The sequence below is a fragment of the Cherax quadricarinatus genome, chromosome 91 (assembly GCF_038502225.1).
Source record: "Cherax quadricarinatus isolate ZL_2023a chromosome 91, ASM3850222v1, whole genome shotgun sequence".
NCBI classification, from domain to species: Eukaryota; Metazoa; Arthropoda; class Malacostraca; order Decapoda; family Parastacidae; genus Cherax; species Cherax quadricarinatus.
Genome location: NC_091382.1, coordinates 464,445 through 486,497, shown reverse-complemented (window position 1 = coordinate 486,497; position 22,053 = coordinate 464,445). Strand labels below are relative to the sequence as shown.

The 22,053-nt window shown below is 43.8% G+C and overlaps 1 protein-coding gene across 1 annotated transcript; it reads left to right on the top strand.

The window, feature by feature from the left end:
• The first annotated feature begins 16,858 nt into the window (after positions 1-16,858).
• Positions 16,859-19,407, top strand: LOC128704919 (putative per-hexamer repeat protein 5). The gene is made up of 4 exons (XM_053800136.2): positions 16,859-17,148; positions 17,476-17,781; positions 18,315-18,482; positions 18,636-19,407. Exons 1-4 carry the CDS (start codon positions 16,870-16,872, stop codon positions 19,167-19,169), a joined length of 1,287 nt encoding a protein of 428 aa, XP_053656111.2. The 5' UTR covers positions 16,859-16,869; the 3' UTR covers positions 19,170-19,407.
• Positions 19,408-22,053: the final 2,646 nt, after the last annotated feature.

Below are 22,053 nucleotides of genomic sequence, written 5' to 3'. Positions count from 1 at the left end.
GGGATCAAGGACCTCAGTTCCTACAGGTACAAATCGGCACTGATGACCCAAGTCCACATATCTGTTGAGTCTAAATTCTTTCCTATGATCAGCTGCACCTCCCTCTTGCTCAACGTTAAAACAGTGTCAGTCAGAGAGGATACACAGGTATAATGTTACACTGGTAGACTACCACTCTTCCAGGGATAGACTGATCTTTTCAGGGCATTTAGTTTACTCAACCATACTGTTGACCTTGTTGTGCCATGCATAAAAAAAGCCATGCCATGGGCGAGGCTCTATCCCCGCCCGTGGTATGGCTTTTTTTCAATCGTGTCATTACGATTTCGTGAGTCATAGTGTCTTGCATGTCAGCCCTTGAAGTGTGAACAGTTTACATCATGCAGATGATACTAGTTACCTTCCACACACCTCATATAAACTCATTATTAAGTGTTAGCAGGAACAACAAGGCAGAGAACAACTGATATCTGGGACCATGTATTTACATGTGTTGATTTGGCGTTTTCACTTAATATTATATTAAGGAATATCTTCATTAATAGCTAAAATTAATATACTCGGCTTTATAATATTATCTGGCCATAAATTGTTTAGCTTTGTACACAGGATATTTCATTGTTCTAAACTGCTGGACTGTTTGTAGGTCAAAAATACAGCTAGTTATGATGGTACGACCACGAGAATTTGCTCATTAGTAATGACTAATGAAGCTGGGGTCGTGTACTCATTCTAAATTGTAATAATAATGGTAGAATTATAGACAGTATTTTAGGTTACAGGACACAAGTGCAACTAATGTGACAGTATACTGTGGCAACGTTTCGCTCTCCAGAAGCTTTGTCGAGCTGTTTCGTCTTGTCCTTTTCCTTCTAAATAACCAGCTGGTCTTCTAGAATTTCCTCTGCCAGTTCATTTGATACCATAGAAGAAGATAAGAAGACTGACAAGGCTACTGGAAGATTGTTCATGTTACTTAGCCACTTAGTCTGACACCAAGTGACCCTTACATTCTCTTTTGGTCATCTAGGGAATGATTCAGAAGATTGGACTGTAATGGAGAATTATATTCCTCTGTTGTGGGATTAGTAATGGTTTAGAAACATCTAAGATCTCATAGTAATAACGTCTTCAGTTAGGATATATACATTGAGGTGTATATATCTCACTGTGTATATACATTGAGAGTTCACATAAATCATTAAAATATTCTTTACTGGTGGTGTATAGGTGACATGTTAGTAAGTTTGTTTATGCACAAGTACACATAAGTACAATGATCATACGTACTCTAAATTAACCACCAGGATAGCCCAAAAAAGTCAGTGACTTATTCCCAATGTGGTCCTTAATAAGTCTCGTCTAGTAGAGTCTAAACTTCATTAACTCATTAACCAGTCTTAATTATCCTTGTGTAGCAGATAGGCTTTAATACTAGCTTTCTTTCGTGCCTACCAATGCTCTATTACATGTAAACTACATTATAAGACTATAAAAATGCGTATTTGTATTTGCATGAAGGTCAAAAAGTTTAAAATATATACATAGGTTACCCATTTAAGATATAAATTTTCTATGAATTTGTATTTATAGAAAACGTTAAAGGGATAACTTAATTGTTTTTGTTCCCATCAATGCTATTATCTCTCTAGCTCCCAGCCCGAGTACCTTAAATACTCAGTGAACTATGGTGACACGGCCTTGTTGAGACATACACCTCTCAGTGTATGTATACACAACTCTTAGGGTATATACACCGAGGGATACACACCTCTTGGTAAATGTGTATACATACTGAGAGGTATGTATGTGTGAATACTCGAAGATATACACGTCTGAGTGTTTATACAAGGAGAGATATACACCTCTAGTGTGTATATACGAAGAGTTAATCAGCTCCCACTGTATATACATTAATATATACAACTCAGTGTATATTTATACATGGAGAGATATGCTCCCTTTCAGTATGTATACAGTGAGATACATACCTCTCATATATATACACCTAAAGATATATATCTCCTAATGTATGTAGACAAAGATAGATACCTCTCAGTTAGTAAGTTTATTCAGGTATACACAAATACAGTTACATAGATTATCACACATAACAGCATATGTGTAGAGTACCTGGGATAACCCAAAAAAAAGTCAGACAGAGTGACTTATTTTCATTGGGGTCCTGAGAGATATACACCTCTTGGTGAGTATACACGAAGATGCAAAACTCACAGTGAATGCACACCGAGAGATATACACCTCTCAGTGTAAAGACAGAGATTTATACACCTTTCAAAGTATATATACAAAAGTACACACTTCTAAGTGTATATACGATGAAAGGTACACACCCGTCGGTGTATTACCTGGAGTTTACCTGGAGAGAGTTCCGGGGGTCAACGCCCCCGCGGCCCGGTCTGAGACCAGGCCTCCTGGTGGATCAGAGCCTGATCAACCAGGCTGTTGCTGCTGGCTGCACGCAAACCAACATACGAGCCACAGCCCGGCTGATCCGGAACTGACTTTAGGTGCTTGTCCAGTGCCAGCTTGAAGACTGCCAGGGGTCTATTGGTAATCCCCCTTATGTGTGCTGGGAGGCAGTTGAACAGTCTCGGGCCCCTGACACTTATTGTATGGTCTCTTAACGTGCTAGTGACACCCCTGCTTTTCATTGGGGGGATGGTGCATCGTCTGCCAAGTCTTTTGCTTTCGTAGTGGGTGATTTTCGTGTGCAAGTTCGGTACTAGTCCCTCTAGGATTTTCCAGGTGTATATAATCATGTATCTCTCCCTCCTGCGTTCCAGGGAATACAGGTTTAGGAACCTCAAGCGCTCCCAATAGTTGAGGTGTTTTATCTCCGTTATGCGCGCGGTGAAAGTTCTCTGTACATTTTCTAGGTCGGCAATTTCACCTGCCTTGAAAGGTGCTGTTAGTGTGCAGCAATATTCCAGCCTAGATAGAACAAGTGACCTGAAGAGTGTCATCATGGGCTTGGCCTCCCTAGTTTTGAAGGTTCTCATTATCCATCCTGTCATTTTTCTAGCAGATGCGATTGATACAATGTTATGGTCCTTGAAGGTGAGATCCTCCGACATGATCACTCCCAGGTCTTTGACGTTGGTGTTTCGCTCTATTTTGTGGCCAGAATTTGTTTTGTACTCTGATGAAGATTTAATTTCCTCATGTTTACCATATCTGAGTAATTGAAATTTCTCATCGTTGAACTTCATATTGTTTTCTGCAGCCCACTGAAAGATTTGGTTGATGTCTGCCTGGAGCTTTGCAGTGTCTGCAATGGAAGACACTGTCATGCAGATTCGGGTGTCATCTGCAAAGGAAGACACGGTGCTGTGGCTGACATCCTTGTCTATGTCGGATATAAGGATGAGGAACAAGATGGGAGCGAGTACTGTGCCTTGTGGAACAGAGCTTTTCACCGTAGCTGCCTCGGACTTTACTCTGTTGACGACTACTCTCTGTGTTCTGTTAGTGAGGAAATTATAGATCCATCGACCGACTTTTCCTGTTATTCCTTTAGCACGCATTTTGTGCGCTATTACGCCATGGTCACACTTGTCGAAGGCTTTTGCAAAGTCTGTATATATTACATCTGCATTCTTTTTGTCTTCTAGTGCATTTAGGACCTTGTCGTAGTGGTCCAATAGTTGAGACAGACAGGAGCGACCTGTTCTAAACCCATGTTGCCCTGGGTTGTGTAACTGATGGGTTTCTAGATGGGTGGTGATCTTGCTTCTTAGGACCCTTTCAAAGATTTTTATGATATGGGATGTTAGTGCTATTGGTCTGTAGTTCTTTGCTGTTGCTTTACTGCCCCCTTTGTGGAGTGGGGCTATGTCTGTTGTTTTTAGTAACTGTGGGACGACCCCCGTGTCCATGCTCCCTCTCCATAGGATGGAAAAGGCTCGTGATAGGGGCTTCTTGCAGTTCTTGATGAACACAGAGTTCCATGAGTCTGGCCCTGGGGCAGAGTGCATGGGCATGTCATTTATCGCCTGTTCGAAGTCATTTGGCGTCAGGATAACATCGGATAGGCTTGTGTTAATCAAATTTTGTGGCTCTCTCATAAAAAATTCATTTTGATCTTCGACTCTCAGTCTGGTTAGCGGCTTGCTAAAAACTGAGTCATATTGGGACTTGAGTAGCTCACTCATTTCCTTGTTGTCATCTGTGTAGGACCCATCTTGTTTAAGTAGGGGCCCAATACTGGACGTTGTTCTCGATTTTGATTTGGCATAGGAGAAGAAATACTTTGGGTTTCTTTCGATTTCATTTATGGCTTTTAGTTCTTCCCGCGATTCCTGACTCCTAAAGGATTCTTTTAGCTTAAGTTCGATGCTTGCTATTTCTCTGACCAGTGTCTCCCTACGCATTTCAGATATATTGACCTCTTTTAGCCGCTCTGTTATTCTTTTCCGTCGCCTGTAAAGGGAGCGCCTGTCTCTTTCTGTTTTACATCTACTCCTCCTTTTTCTTAGAGGAATAAGCCTTGTGCATACATCGAGTGCTACCGAGTTAATCTGTTCTAGGCATAAGTTGGGGTCTGTGTTGCTTAGTATATCTTCCCAGCTTATATCGGTTAGGACTTGGTTTACTTGGTCCCACTTTATGTTTTTGTTATTGAAGTTGAATTTGGTGAATGCTCCCTCGTGACTAATCTCATTATGTCGGTCTGGGGCTCCGCGCATACATGACTGATCATTGTACATAGACACACCTCTCCGTGTACATATATACATCTCAAGTGTGTATATCCCAGGGAATGATTTCAGAAATACAGTACTGTGTTGCTGCTGGCCTAATACTAAACATTCACAACAAAATTAGGTTCATTATTAATATTCCTGAGGAAAGCAATAAGCTTGTAGGTGCCAAACAGTTCCTGCATAAAGGGAGGCACCAGGAGGCTTCACCTAAGGGAAGGGGAAGCCCATTTGCATGGATCAAGAGCCCTTTTCACCAGCACAAAGGCACCACTGATATCCCCACTGTAAATAAGGGAAAATATCTGGTCTAGGTGGCACCTGCAGTGCCTGGCACTCTCCCATTGTTATATAAGACAGTGATAGCAGACGGTTCTTCAGTTTCACTTGCTTTTCGCTGTCAGTTCGTTGACTGCAGGTGAGGATATATTAAGAATGTGTTTAAGTGGGTAGAAGTAAATTGTAGACGACTAGGCACGCAATCTCAAGGACCTGGGTTCGATTTTCCGGGCACCGGGAGACGTGTGGGTAAATCACCTTACACCTGCTACCAGTGTTCACCTAGCAGTAAGTAGGTACCTGGGTGCTAATGTACCTTCTACCACTGTTCACCTAGCAGTAAGTAAGTAATAATAATAATAATAATAATAATAATAATAATAATAATAATAATCTTTATTACTACCAGTACATGTACAAGGTATACAGACCATAGCTGACATCAGTGACATACTACTATATAGAAAGCCCCTTGTTATGCAAAGCATTTCCCGCAGATTAGGTCAGTTTTGTCCCAGGATGCGACCCACACCAGTCCACTAACACCCAGGTACCCATTTTACTGATGGGTGAACATAGACAACCGGTGTATAGAAACACGCCCAATGTTTCTACCCTCGCTTTGAATCGAACCCGGACGCTCGCCGTGTAAAACGAGAACTATAGCCACCAGGTCACGGGACCTGGGTACTGGGAGTTAGTCTCCTAACACCTGTTACCACGGTTCCCTTAGCAGTAATTAGGTACTTGGGTGTTAGTCACCTTACAGCTTCTGTCCCTGTTACCTGGCTGGTTCAGGTGTGTACCTGTTATCTAGCTAGTTCAGGTGTGTGCCAGCTACCTGGCTAGTTCAGGTGTGTACCTGTTACCTGGCTAGTTCAGGTGTGTATCCATTACCTGGTTAGTTCAGGTGTGTCCCAGCTACCTGGCTAGTTCAGGTGTGTACCAGCTACCTGGCTAGTTCAGGTGTGTACCAGCTACCTGGCTAGTTCAGGTGTGTACCAGCTACCTGGCTAGTTCATGTGTGTACCAGTTACCTGGCTAATTCAGATGTGTACCAGCTACCTGGCTAGTTCAGGTGTGTCAAAGCTACCTGGCTAGTTCATGTGTGCACCAGCTACCTGGCTAGTTCAGATGTGTACCAGCTACCTGTTAGTTCAGGTGTGTACCTGTTACCTGGCTAGTTCAGGTATGTATCCACTACCTGGCTAGTTCAGGTGTGTCCCAGCTACCTGGCTAGTTCAGGTGTGTACCAGCTACCTGGCTAGTTCATGTGTGTACCAGTTACCTGGCTAGTTCAGGTGTGTACCAGCTAGCCGGCTAGTTCAGGTGTGTACCAGTTACCTGGCTAGTTCATGTGTGTACCAGCTACCTGGCTGGTTCAAGTGTGCACCAGCTACCTGGCTAGTTCAGATGTGTACCAGCTACCTGGCTAGTTCAGGTGTGTATCAGCTACCTGGCTAGTTCAGGTGTGTCCCAGCTACCTGGCTAGTTCATGCGTGTACCAGCTACCTGGCTAGTTCAGGTGTGTACCAGCTACCTGGCTAGTTCAAGTGTGTACCAGCTACCTGGCTAGTTCAGGTATGCACCAGCTACCTGGCTACCTGGAGTCTACCTGGAGGGCTTTCCGGGGATCAATGTCCCCGCGGCCCGGTCCACGACCAGGCCTCCCGGTGGATCAGGGCCTGATCAACGAGGCTGTTACTGCTGGCCGCACGTAATCCAACGTACGAACCACAGCCCGGCTGATCCGGCACCGTCTTTAGGTATCTGTCCAGCTCCCTCTTGAAGACAACCAGGGGTCTTCCTGTAATGCCCCTTATTGCTGGTGGGAGGCTGTTGAACAGTCTTGGGCCCCGGACACTTATTGTGTTTTCTCTTAGTGTACCAGTGACGCCCCTACTTTTCACTGGAGGTATGTTGCATCGTCTGCCAAGTATTTTGCTTTCGTATGGAGTGATTGTTGTGTGCATATTAGGGACCAGTCCCTCCAGAATCTTCCAGGTGTAGATTATATCTCTCTCTCGCCTGCGCTCTAGTGAGTACAAGTCAAGTGCTTCCAGGCGCTCCCAGTAGTTAAGGTGTTTGATGGCACTTATACGTGCAGTAAAGGTTCTCTGTACATTCTCTAGCTCTGCAACCTCACCTGCCTTGAATGGGGATGTTAATGTACAGCAGTATTCCAGCCTAGAAAGAATAAGTGATTTAAAAAGGATCATCATTGGCTTAGCATCTCTTGTCTTGAATGTTCTCATTATCCATCCTATCAGTTTCCTAGCAGATGTGATAGTGGCATTGTTGTGGTCCTTGAAGGTGAGGTTTTCGGACATTACCACACCCAGGTCCTTCACATTACTTTTCCTCTCTATTGTGTGATTGGAGTTTGTAGTATACTCAGTTCTAGTTATTATCTCCTCCAGTTTCCCATAACGGAGTAGTTGGAATTTGTCTTCATTGAACATCACATTGTTCTCTGTTGCCCATTGGAAAACTTGGTTTATATCTTCTTGGAGCTTTGTCGTGTCCTCAGTGGATGACACTCTCATGCAGATCCTAGTATCGTCTGCAAAAGATGATACAGCGCTGTGGTTTGCATCTCTGTCTATGTCTGATATGAGAATAAGGAACAGGATAGGTGCGAGTACTGTGCCTTGTGGGACAGAGCTCTTCACTATGGCAGCGTCTGATTTAACACTAGATCAGGTGTGCATCCATTACCTCCCTGGCTCACACCTGGTGGATCTTACCAGTGTGAAAGTTCCATTTCTCGCAGCTGTTTTGGAATATTTTCACCTGTGTCCAGTAGCCGCCTGAGTGCTTTCACTCTCGCTGTAACCCTGGCGGAAGCGAAGACGTAGACAAAGACGTAGACGTAGGCTAAGACGAAGACGAAGACGTAGGTGAAGAATCCACAGTGGATTCGCAGAAGTCATTTTACAAGAGCAGCATAAAGATTGCAAACTGTGGATAAAAGGGACATTTATAATGGTTGCAGTAGTAGTCAGGTGCCTGAGAGTTATGTACCAGCACCTGGCTCACTCTCACCTTACGTTAAGATGGTACATAATAGCCTTAAGTTATGTAACTTTCCACAACGAAATTACTCGTTCTAAATGAGGTGTGTAGGTAACTCTCTAGCACCTGTCACCACTGTTCACCTAGCAGTAAGTAGGTGCTTGGGTCTTAGTCTCCCAGCACCTGGTACCACTGTTCACATAGCAGTAAGTAGGTGCTTGGGTCTTAGTCTCCCAGCACCTGGTACCACTGTTCACATAGCAGTAAGTAGGTACGTGGGTGTTAGTCTCCCAGCACCTGGTACCAATGCTCACCTAGCAGGAAGTAGGTACCTGGGTGTTAGTCTCCCAGTACCTGTCACCACTGTTCACCTAGCAGTAAGTAGGTGCTTGGGTCTTAGTGTCCCAGCATCTGGTACCACTGTTCACCTAGCAGTAAGTAGGTACCTGGGTGTTAGTCTCCCAGTACCTGTCACCACTGTTCACCTAGCAGTAAGTAGGTGCTTGGGTCTTAGTCTCCCAGCATCTGGTACCACTGTTCACCTAGCAGTAAGTAGGTACCTGGGTGTTAGTCTCCCAGCACCTGGTATCACTGTTCACCTAGCAGTAAGTAGGTACCTGGGTGTTAGTCTCCCAGCACCTGGTACCACTGGTCACCTAGCAGTAAGTAGGTACCTGGGTGTTAGTATCCCAGCACCTGGTACCACTGCTCACCTAGCAGTAAGTAGGTACCTGGGTGTTAGCGCACTGTAGGTGGCATCCTGGGATTTATAATACCAAGCAAATAATAATAATAATAATAATAATAATAATAATAATAATACTAACGTTACTTTATTTACGGGAGAATGGCTCCATTTCCTTGGACAAAGAGCCATTCAAAAGGTGGTGCCAGCACTCTGGAGTCACTATCACTCTCACTAGAACACGTTACTAGTAACTAGTGCTCAACTAGTAAGATTTATACAGTAATGTCAGGTAATACAACCTCTCACCTCTGTTGGTTTATCTTAGTGACCAGCTGTCTGTTGGTTTATCTTAGTGACCAGCTGTCTGGTGAGTCTACCATCTCTCTGACTCTTAGTGACCAGCTGTCTGTTGGTTTATCTTAGTGACCAGCTGTCTGTTGGTTTATCTTAGTGACAAGCTGTCTGTTGGTTTATCTTAGTGACCAACTGTCTGTTGGTTTGTCTTAGTGACCAGCTGTCTGTTGGTTTATCTTAGTGACCAGCTGTCTGTTGGTTTATCTTAGTGACCAGCTGTCTGTTGCTTTATCTTAGTGACCAGCTGTCTGTTGCTTTATCTTAGTGACCAGCTGTCTGTTGGTTTATCTTAGTGACCAGCTGTCTGTTGGTTTATCTTAGTGACCAGCTGTCTGTTGGTTTGTCTTAGTGACCAGCTGTCTGTTTGTTTATCTTAGTGACCAGCTGTCTGTTGGTTTATCTTAGTGACCAGCTCTCTGTTGGTTTATCTTAGTGACCAGCTGTCTGTTGGTTTATCTTAGTGACCAGCTGTCTGTTGGTTTATCTTAGTGACCAGCTGTCTGTTGCTTTATCTTAGTGACCAGCTGTCTGTTGGTTTATCTTAGTGACCAGCTGTCTGTTGGTTTATCTTAGTGACCAGCTGTCTGTTGGTTTATCTTAGTGACCAGCTGTCTGTTGGTTTATCTTAGTGACCAGCTGTCTGTTGGTTTATCTTAGTGACCAGCTGTCTGTTGGTTTATCTTAGTGACCAGCTGTCTGTTGGTTTATCTTAGTGACCAGCTGTCTGTTGGTTTATCTCAGTGACCAGCGGTCTGTTGGTTTATCTTAGTGACCACCTGTCTGTTGGTTTATCTTAGTGACCAGCTGTCTGTTGGTTTATCTTAGTGACCAGCTGTCTGTTGGTTTATCTTAGTGACCAGCTGTCTGTTGGTTTATCTTAGTGACCAGCTGTCTGTTGGTTTATCTTAGTGACCAGCTGTCTGTTGGTTTATCTTAGTGACCAGCTGTCTGTTGGTTTATCTTAGTGACCAGCTGTCTGTTGGTTTATCTTAGTGACCACCTGTCTGTTGGTTTATCTTAGTGACCAGCTGTCTGTTGGTTTATCTTAGTGACCAGCTGTCTGTTGGTTTATCTTAGTGACCAGCTGTCTGTTGGTTTATCTTAGTGACCAGCTGTCTGTTGGTTTATCTTAGTGACCAGCTGTCTGTTGGTTTATCTTAGTGACCAGCTGTCTGTTAGTTTATCTTAGTGACCAGCTGTCTGTTGGTTTATCTTAGTGACCAGCTGTCTGTTGGTTTATCTTAGTGACCAGCTGTCTGTTGCTTTATCTTAGTGACCAGCTGTCTGTTGCTTTATCTTAGTGACCAGCTGTCTGTTGGTTTATCTTAGTGACCAGCTGTCTGTTGGTTTATCTTAGTGACCAGCTGTCTGTTGGTTTGTCTTAGTGACCAGCTGTCTGTTTGTTTATCTTAGTGACCAGCTGTCTGTTGGTTTATCTTAGTGACCAGCTGTCTGTTGCTTTATCTTAGTGACCAGCTGTCTGTTGGTTTATCTTAGTGACCAGCTGTCTGTTGGTTTATCTTAGTGACCAGCTGTCTGTTGGTTTATCTTAGTGACCAGCTGTCTGTTGGTTTATCTTAGTGACCAGCTGTCTGTTGGTTTATCTTAGTGACCAGCTGTCTGTTGCTTTATCTTAGTGACCAGCTGTCTGTTGGTTTATCTTAGTGACCAGCTGTCTGTTGGTTTATCTTAGTGACCAGCTGTCTGTTGGTTTATCTTAGTGACCAGCTGTCTGTTGGTTTATCTTAGTGACCAGCTGTCTGTTGGTTTATCTTAGTGACCAGCTGTCTGTTGGTTTATCTTAGTGACCAGCTGTCTGTTGGTTTATCTTAGTGACCAGCTGTCTGTTGGTTTATCTCAGTGACCAGCGGTCTGTTGGTTTATCTTAGTGACCACCTGTCTGTTGGTTTATCTTAGTGACCAGCTGTCTGTTGGTTTATCTTAGTGACCAGCTGTCTGTTGGTTTATCTTAGTGACCAGCTGTCTGTTGGTTTATCTTAGTGACCAGCTGTCTGTTGGTTTATCTTAGTGACCAGCTGTCTGTTGGTTTATCTTAGTGACCAGCTGTCTGTTGGTTTATCTTAGTGACCAGCTGTCTGTTGGTTTATATTTGTGTCCAGATGTCTGTTGGTTTATCTTAGTGACCAGCTGTCTGTTGGTTTGTCTTAGTGACCAGCTGTCTGTTGGTTTATCTTAGTGACCAGCTGTCTGTTGGTTTATCTTAGTGACCAGCTGTCTGTTGGTTTGTCTTAGTGACCAGCTGTCTGTTGGTTTATCTTAGTGACCAGCTGTCTGTTGGTTTGTCTTAGTGACCAGCTGTCTGTTGGTTTGTCTTAGTGACCAGCTGTCTGTTGGTTTATCTTAGTGACCAGCTGTCTGTTGGTTTGTCTTAGTGACCAGCTGTCTGTTGGTTTATCTTAGTGACCAGCTGTCTGTTGGTTTATCTTAGTGACCAGCTGTCTGTTGGTTTATCTTAGTGACCAGCTGTCTGTTGGTTTATCTTAGTGACCAGCTGTCTGTTGGTTTATCTTAGTGACCAGCTGTCTGTTGGTTTATCTTAGTGACCAGCTGTCTGTTGGTTTATCTTAGTGACCAGCTGTCTGTTGCTTTATCTTAGTGACCAGCTGTGTTAGTTTATCTTAGTGACCAGCTGTCTGTTGGTTTATCTTAGTGACCAGCTGTCTGTTGGTTTATCTTAGTGACCAGCTGTCTGTTGTTTATCTTAGTGACCAGCTGTCTGTTGGTTTATCTTAGTGACCAGCTGTCTGTTGGTTTATCTTAGTGACCAGCTGTCTGTTGGTTTATCTTAGTGACCAGCTGTCTGTTGGTTTATCTTAGTGACCAGCTGTCTGTTGGTTTATCTTAGTGACCAGCTGTCTGTTGGTTTATCTTAGTGACCAGCTGTCTGTTGGTTTATCTTAGTGACCAGCTGTCTGTTGGTTTATCTTAGTGACCAGCTGTCTGTTGGTTTATCTTAGTGACCAGCTGTCTGTTGGTTTATCTTAGTGACCAGCTGTCTGTTGGTTTATCTTAGTGACCAGCTGTCTGTTGGTTTATCTTAGTGACCAGCTGTCTGTTGGTTTATCTTAGTGACCAGCTGTCTGTTGCTTTATCTTAGTGACCAGCTGTCTGTTGGTTTATCTTAGTGACCAGCTGTCTGTTGGTTTATCTTAGTGACCAGCTGTCTGTTGGTTTATCTTAGTGACCAGCTGTCTGTTGGTTTATCTTAGTGACCAGCTGTCTGTTGGTTTATCTTAGTGACCAGCTGTCTGTTGGTTTATCTTAGTGACCAGCTGTCTGTTGGTTTATCTTAGTGACCAGCTGTCTGTTGGTTTATCTTAGTGACCAGCTGTCTGTTGCTTTATCTTAGTGACCAGCTGTCTGTTGGTTTATCTTAGTGACCAGCTGTCTGTTGGTTTATCTTAGTGACCAGCTGTCTGTTGCTTTATCTTAGTGACCAGCTGTCTGTTGGTTTATCTTAGTGACCAGCTGTCTGTTGGTTTATCTTAGTGACCAGCTGTCTGTTGGTTTATCTTAGTGACCAGCTGTCTGTTGGTTTATCTTAGTGACCAGCTGTCTGTTGCTTTATCTTAGTGACCAGCTGTCTGTTGGTTTATCTTAGTGACCAGCTCTCTGTTGGTTTATCTTAGTGACCAGCTGTCTGTTGGTTTATCTTAGTGACCAGCTGTCTGTTGCTTTATCTTAGTGACCAGCTGTCTGTTGGTTTATCTTAGTGACCAGCTGTCTGTTGGTTTATCTTAGTGACCAGCTGTCTGTTGCTTTATCTTAGTGACCAGCTGTCTGTTGCTTTATCTTAGTGACCAGCTGTCTGTTGCTTTATCTTAGTGACCAGCTGTCTGTTGGTTTATCTTAGTGACCAGCTGTCTGTTGCTTTATCTTAGTGACCAGCTGTCTGTTGCTTTATCTTAGTGACCAGCTGTCTGTTGGTTTATCTTAGTGACCAGCTGTCTGTTGCTTTATCTTAGTGACCAGCTGTCTGTTGCTTTATCTTAGTGACCAGCTGTCTGTTGCTTTATCTTAGTGGCCAGCTGTCTGTTGGTTTATCTTAGTGACCAGCTGTCTGTTGCTTTATCTTAGTGACCAGCTGTCTGTTGGTTTATCTTAGTGACCAGCTCTCTGTTGGTTTATCTTAGTGACCAGCTGTCTGTTGGTTTATCTTAGTGACCAGCTGTCTGTTGCTTTATCTTAGTGACCAGCTGTCTGTTGGTTTATCTTAGTGGCCAGCTGTCTGTTGGTTTGTCTTAGTGACCAGCTGTCTGGGGAGTCTACCATCTCTCTAACTCTTCTTAGAACCTTCTAACTGACTATTCTTGACACACACCTAGATAATACATGACACCTACACACCTACACACCTACACACCTACATACCTACACACCTACACACACACAACAGGCCTAGTGTCTAATCGACATGTGCCTAGGACAAAATGGTAACTAACTAACTAACACTTCCTATTCTGAGCAGTAGGCAGTTCCTAGCAGACAGCCTCGATGTGAACTTCCAAGTCCTCTGCTGTCTGCCTTTCCCAAGTACTCAAAGTGTGTGTGTGTGTGTGTGTGTGTGTGTGTGTGTGTGTGTGTGTGTGTGTGTGTGTGTGTCAAGGACAGTAATTACCGTGGCTCGTCCGGTAGAGGTGGGCAGTGGTGGGTTTTCCCAGCCCACAGCGACTTTCCAGGCTGCCCACCTGTCTACCAACCTGTCTACCCCATCTACCATCCAGCTTGCTTGTCGTGGTAACTTCTATACAACGTCTACAGTTACCCACAAAGTTAGATCTTGGATCCTGTCAATTTTCTAACAAGTCTAATATTTCTTCCTAACATTACTTATAATACTTACAATTCTTCTGCTAATTAGCAAAAAATACTAACAAAGGCAGTAAATAGGAACCAGGATGTGACCCACTGTTGTGGGTCACATCCTGGGGAGGATATCAGGACTTCAAAGAGAAATAAGCCACACTACCTGGCTTACCTGGCTTACCTGGCTTACCTTGCCTTATCCTGGACTATCAGCTCTGTCGAATTGTTATGTCCACTCACAGTACGAGTGACACTGTCCAGTACTGTCATTATGGTGTTATGTCCACTCACAGTACGAGTGACACTGTCCAGTACTGTCATTATGGTGTTGTGTCCACTCACAGTACGAGTGACACTGTCCAGTACTGTCATTATGGTGTTATGTCCACTCACAGTACGAGTGACACTGTCCAGTACTGTCATTATGGTGTTATGTCCACTCACAGTACGAGTGACACTGTCCAGTACTGTCATTATGGTGTTATGTCCACTCACAGTGCGAGTGACACTGTCCAGTACTGTCATTATGGTGTTATGTCCACTCACAGTGCGAGTGACACTGTCCAGTACTGTCATTATGGTGTTATGTCCACTCACAGTGCGAGTGACACTGTCCAGTACTGTCATTATGGTGTTATGTCCACTCACAGTGCGAGTGACACTGTCCAGTACTGTCATTATGGTGTTATGTCCACTCACAGTGCGAGTGACACTGTCCAGTACTGTCATTATAGTGTTATGTCCACTCACAGTGCGAGTGACACTGTCCAGTACTGTCATTATGGTGTTATGTCCACTCACAGTGCGAGTGACACTGTCCAATACTGTCATTATGGTGTTATGTCCACTCACAGTGCGAGTGACACTGTCCAGTACTGTCATTATGGTGTTATGTCCACTCACAGTGCGAGTGACACTGTCCAGTACTGTCATTATGGTGTTATGTCCACTCACAGTGCGAGTGACACTGTCCAGTACTGTCATTATGGTGTTGTGTCCACTCACAGTGCGAGTGACACTGTCCAGTACTGTCATTATGGTGTTATGTCCACTCACAGTGCGAGTGACACTGTCCAGTACTGTCATTATAGTGTTATGTCCACTCACAGTGCGAGTGACACTGTCCAGTACTGTCATTATGGTGTTATGTCCACTCACAGTGCGAGTGACACTGTCCAATACTGTCATTATGGTGTTATGTCCACTCACAGTGCGAGTGACACTGTCCAATACTGTCATTATGGTGTTATGTCCACTCACAGTGCGAGTGACACTGTCCAATACTGTCATTATGGTGTTATGTCCACTCACAGTCGAGTGACACTGTCCAGTACTGTCATTATGGTGTTATGTCCACTCACAGTCGAGTGACACTGTCCAGTACTGTCATTATGGTGTTATGTCCACTCACAGTGCGAGTGACACTGTCCAGTACTGTCATTATGGTGTTATGTCCACTCACAGTGCGAGTGACACTAGTACTGTCATTATGGTGTTATGTCCACTCACAGTGCGAGTGACACTGTCCAGTACTGTCATTATGGTGTTATGTCCACTCACAGTGCGAGTGACACTGTCCAGTACTGTCATTATGGTGTTGTGTCCACTCACAGTGCGAGTGACACTGTCCAGTACTGTCATTATGATGTTATGTCCACTCACAGTGCGAGTGACACTGTCCAGTACTGTCATTATGGTGTTGTGTCCACTCACAGTGCGAGTGACACTGTCCAGTACTGTCATTATGGTGTTATGTCCACTCACAGTGCGAGTGACACTGTCCAGTACTGTCATTATGGTGTTATGTCCACTCACAGTGCGAGTGACACTGTCCAGTACTGTCATTATGGTGTTGTGTCCACTCACAGTGCGAGTGACACTGTCCAGTACTGTCATTATGATGTTATGTCCACTCACAGACCAATAAGCTCGCTTCCTTGAGGCAATATCTAAATCTAACCTAATCTTTGGCCCCTTAAGTTATATAATGATTGTCTAACATATATCGTTGCTTCACTGTTGCATCTTCTTAGAGAGAGAGAGAGAGAGAGAGAGAGAGAGAGAGAGAGAGAGAGAGAGAGAGAGAGAGAGAGAGAGAGAGAGAGAGAGAGAGAGAGAGAGAGAGGGAGAGAGAGAGAGAGAGAGGGAGAGAGAGAGAGCAGTCGTAGTCAGGTGGATAGAGAAAACCAGTTTTGGTTTGAAGGTCTGAATGAAATCTGTGGTGGAGGCGGCGTTCCTGTTGGCCCTAATGGGAACCACCGTCATTTGTACACACACTAAAGGTAACTGCACACTGAACGTTAGTGGAAGTTCGTGAGATTTACCTGTCATCTTGCGTGCTCGTGAGACGGAAAGAATGGGATGCACTCAAGTTTGATCCCAGGGCGAAGTAGCTCAAATTCACTGGATCAAAATCTTTGCAGCTAGCAGTAACCCACTGACCAAGGCGGGAGAAAGCTGATTAAATCCCTCTGTAGTTATTAGGGAAGATGTTTTCTTCTGCCGTGTAAATTAACAGGTATTTTGGGCAGGTGTCCAACGTCTTCCAAGAAAAGAAACTTACAGGGACTTTAGTCCCAAGAAAGGACCTCTGCAGGTACTACGGTCATATAGTTTACAGGTTTACAGGTATCTGAACCAGGGAACCAGGTACTCTGATTATGTAATGGCCTCCGTCTCTCTCTTCCTGTATATATATATATATATGTATATATATATATATATATATATATATATATATATATATATATATATATATATATATATATATATATATATATATATATATATATATATAATTGCTCACACAACAGGCAAGACGGTTATTAAATGAGTATTGGTAACAGGTTTCTTTTCTTTTGAGTCACTCTAGCTGGATGGAAGACAGCCATTGTGTGAAAAATATGTTTGTATGTGTATATTAAGACACCTTCATTAACCTACTTTACACTCGTAAAATATATTTCAGAGTTGAGACGAAGAATGTGTTGGTGGGAGATGACGTTAGTGATGGTAGTGATGTTGCTGGTGTATAGAGCCTCCAGTCATAGTTACAGCAATGTTGGTGGCCAGGGATTGAAACCAGGACTGTCTGTCATATATGGCGGAGGATCAAGCCAGTCAGGAGGTATCATTGATCCAGGAGGCTTAAATAAGGCTGTTAGCATCATTGTTGGAGGTGGAGCCGGTCAAGGGGCCGCCACGTATGGTCACAGTATCGCACAAGGAGGGAATCTGGGCCACAACTTTGGCTTCTCCAATGTTAGTGATGCTCTTTTGTTACAAGCTTGATTAATACAGTATCAGATCTCTGTTTAACTATTTTAAACAATTTATACTAAAGTTATAGCATCTATACATATCTCTGCCAGTCCAATATGTAATAAAATCTATCAATTAATATTATTTTTAGCTTTTCTTTGGGTCTATAAATGTAAATGATTTAATATTCAACTTCTTTCGTGAAAAAACTAAAATTGCAAATGGTCTTTACAATGGTAACCGGGATGCAAGAGCGATGATCCTGGATCTATTAACCCGGGAGCAGGATTTTGGATATATTAACCTAAAATTTAATACCTTTTGCAGGTTCAGGGCTTTAATGAAAATCTCAGAGGTCTCTTTGTGACTCCTGGCGTAGGATTCAATGGAGGAACAGGAGGAGGAGTAGGAGCAGGAGTAGGAGGAGCAGGAGGAGGAGATGCCTGTCATCTCAAAGTGTCTGTAGTGACAGCTACCCGTCTAGTACCTACTACCGTCATCAGTACCAGGACTCGAGCCATCCCTACTACTGTCTTCAGGGACATTACAGAGACCAGAATCTACCCAACCACTGTGGTACAGAGGGAAGTGGTCACTTCCGTGGTCCCTCCTATCATCCAGACACAGACGGAGGTAAGCCAGGGGCAGGTAAACCAGGGCCAGGTAAGCCAGGGCCAGGTAAGCCAGGGCCAGGTAAGCCAGGGCCAGGTAAGCCAGGGCCAGGTATGTCGTAAGGGTTCTTGAATGGAGATATCGTAGGTAGAAAGTAGACACACTTGTAGGATGGTAAATGTATTGTCAGACTGAGATGAGAGATGGGGCCCAGTGCCTAGCCTGTCTACGCCTTGATGGTCTGCCGCCGAGTGAGAGAGGGACAGGGGGATCACTGCCCATGTGTATCCCCATGACGTCACACAAAGCCAGGCCTACGAGGGATCTCGTGTCTAAAGCACAGGGATGATACTAATATGCTATGCTATATAATACTGGGAATACAGGGATCAGCAACTATGCTGACAGGTAAGCCAGGGACAGGCAAGCCAGAGACTGGAAATCAAGTCGCAAGAATGGTGTGTCGAGACCCTATGGCTGGCAGTGTGGAAATATAACTCACGTATTGTATTGTCACATGGGTTTTAATGCCTCTTTCCATGTTTCTTCCACAGCTACTGACGGAGACAAACTATGTGACCAAGGCAAAGATCATAACAGACACAGAGTACCTAACACAGACTCAGGTACAACAGGTCACCGAAACAGCCTTCTCTACAAGGTACCAGGTCTCCACCACCACCAGGCTCCAGGTCATTACTAGGACCCAACTGAATAACCAGGTAAGAAGAAGAAGAAGAAGAAGAAGAAGAAGAAGAAGAAGAAGAGAGAGAGAGAGAGAGAGAGAGAGAGAGAGAGAGAGAGAGAGTAACATCTGAACACTACTGGTGTTGCCACAATGTAACTATTACACAGACTGTCTGTTTTCTTCTCAGGTACAGACGGTGTTCCAGACTGTCTTTAAGACAGTTTTCCAGACCCGGACGGTGGTACAAACAGCGGTCCAGACACAGACGGTCCGAGACCAAGTGGTTCGGACCGTACAGGAGCCCAGATACTTTACCCAGACTTTAACAACACACTTCCCAATTACTGAGACCAGAACTGTCACCCAGAACCAGGGACAATATGTGACCGTTACCAGGACTGTAACACTCCCTTGTGGTGTTGGTGGTAGTGGTGGTAGCAGTGGTGGTAGTGGTGGTAACAGTGGTGGTAGTGGTGGTAGCAGTGGTGGTTATGGTGGTCGTGGGGCAGTACTTCACAGTGTTGTTCCTGCAACCGGTGGTAGGGTTATTAGTGGTGGTAGTGGTGGTGGTGGAATAGTAGTTGTTGGTGGTAGTGGAGCTGGTAGTAGGGGAGGTGGTGGTAGTGGTGGTGGAATAGTAGTTGTTGGTGGTAGTGGAGCTGGTAGTAGGGGAGTGGGTAGCAGTTCCCTTAAACCTCTGGGTTACGGCTACAACTTCTAGCTACTAGAGGACGGAGGCTCGAGCCTCCACCACTAACTGCCCACCACTTCGTTAATAATAACATATTACAAATTATATCCACTGACGGATCTAAGCAGGAGTCTACTGGCAGGGCTGCATCTTTCTTTGTTACCACCGCCCTAGTTAACGACCGCCCTAGTTAACGACCGCCCTAGTTAACGACCGCCCTAGTTAACGACCGCCCTAGTTAAGGACCGCCCTAGTTAAGGACCGCCCTAGTTAAGGACCGCCGTAGTTAAGGACCGCCCTAGTTAAGGACCGCCCTAGTTAAGGACCGCCCTAGTTAACGACCGCCCTAGTTAACGACCGCCCTAGTTAACGACCGCCCTAGTTAAGGACCGCCCTAGTTAAGGACCGCCCTAGTTAAGGTCCCCAACAACCATGTTTAGGCAGACATAAACATTAAATTAGAGTAGATAGATATTAAAAAATAGAAAGAACGTAATTAATATATTTTCCATTACTCACTGAATTACTCCTACGTTCTAAAGTTGATAAATTAACCAAGGAAGGAAGAGGCTGAATATAAGCCGGGATCTGTCTGTCAAATATTTCTTGAGAGGAGTAAATAGTGGATCTAAATGTCACAGGAATACATTTAGAAGCCTGAGTTGATCTATAACTCGCTATGGTAACATGAACATAGAGAATATTGGAAAAACTTACAATGTGAACTGACTCATGTTGTGGTAACCAGGGTTAGGCTTGATTACAAGTACTTCTGACAGTCTGATGATGTGGTAACCAGGCTTAGGCTTGGTTACAAGTGCTTCTGAAGGTTAGGCAGACGCATATATGATGATCAGACTAAATGCACAAGGTATGTGATCAACATTATAATCACTACCATGAACACTATGTGATTCATTGTCCATTTATTTATAAATATAAATATAGAGAGCATAATAACCTGTGTGATATGTCAAGGTATTATGTTATAAAAGAGAGATCCTGAACGTTCTAAGCAAATGCATTAAATTTGCTTGTAATAAATGAAATATATATTGTAAATACGAATGTAGATGTATTCCTGTTATCCCTTTTGGGATCTAGCTCCTGGGCCTCTTGTGTATTCATATGCTCCCGTGTATCTTGTCACCCCTCTCCCCGTGTATCCTACCATCTCTCTCCCCATCTATCCTGTCACCTCTATCCCAGTGTATCCTGCCATCCCTCTCTCCATCTATCCTGTTATCCCTCCCCCCGTCTATCATGTCAATCCTCTGCCCCATCTATCCACCACAGTCTGGATTTTGGCCTATTCCACCTCCCGTTCCATCAAGATAGTTGCTGTGTCCTAGCCAGAGTGGATCATCCCTGAGACTCTTAACTTTCACTTCTAGCCCTGAGGGCTAGCAGCCAGCCGACCAGCAGCCCTGAGACATAGACCTGGTCTCTTCTAGCCCTGAGGGCTAGCAGCCAGCCGACCAGCAGCCCTGAGACATAGACCTGGTCTCTTCTAGCCCTGAGGGCTAGCAGCCAGCCGACCAGCAGCCCTGAGACATAGACCTGGTCTCTTCTAGCCCTGAGGGCTAGATGATCTCTTGTAGCCCTGAGGGACAGCCCTGGCCTACAAGGCCACACTGCTTTTCATTTAATAATAATAATAATAATAATAATAATAATAATAATAATAATAATAATATAATTATTAATATTTATTGTTATTATTCATTGGGAAGAGCTATGTCCGAGATCGCTTGAACTGTTGCATAAAAACGGGTATTAAGTCTGAAGTAACACATACAGAGTCTGTTTGGATAGAATTTTCAGAGGGGCATGAAAAGTTAATTTTAGGAGTGATATACCGTCCCCCAAAGTTAGGTAGGGACCAAGGGAGACTACTATGGGAGGAAATTGTTAGGGCCACAAGGCACGATAATGTAGTAATTCTAGGAGACTTTAACTTTAGTCATATTGATTGGAATTTCTTGACTGGGAATTTAGAATCATACGACTTCTTAGAAGTAGTTCAGGATTGTTTTTTGAAGCAGTTTGTGACAGAACCTACAAGGGGAAATAACCTGCTTGACTTAGTTATGGCAAACAATGAATCCCTTGTTAATAATTTAGAAGTTTCAGAGGAACTGGGTGCTAGCGACCACAAATCAATTACATTTAGAATTGAATGGAAGTACGATAGTAGCGATAACTCAGTAACAGTCCCAGATTTTCGCTTAGCAGATTACGATGGGCTTAGAGAACACTTATCATCTGTTGACTGGGGTAACGAAGAGAGCTATCAGTATGACAGTTTTCTGAACACAATACATGCTGCTCAAAGAACATTTATCCCTTATAAAGAAATTAGATCAAATAGAAATGACCCAAAATGGATGAATAATAGGCTTAAATATCTACTAGGGCATGAGAAAGGAATTTATAGGCGTATCAAAAGAGGCGAGGGTCATCTTATGAATCAGTATATTGACATTAAGAGGGACATTAAAAAGGGGATAAGAAAAGCTAAAAGGGACTATGAAATTAAAGTTGCTAGGGATTCTAAAACTAACCCAAAAAGTTTTTTTCCAGGTATATAGAACAAAAGTCAGAGATAAGATAGGTCCCCTTAAAAATAACTATGGGCATCTTACTGACAAAGAGAATGAAATGTGCTCGATTTTAAATAATTATTTTCTCTCGGTTTTTACACAGGAAGACACTAATAATGACTCAAGAAATCGTAATGACACGATTGCAAATAAACCATACCCCCGGCCGGGATTGAACCCGCGGTCAGAGAGTCTCAAAACTCCAGACCGTCGCGTTAGCCACTAGACCAGCTAGCCACAATAAGATTCATCCAACTAGGTATATTTCTACACCATAGGAAGGTTAGCACAGGCACCACTGTGACCACAAA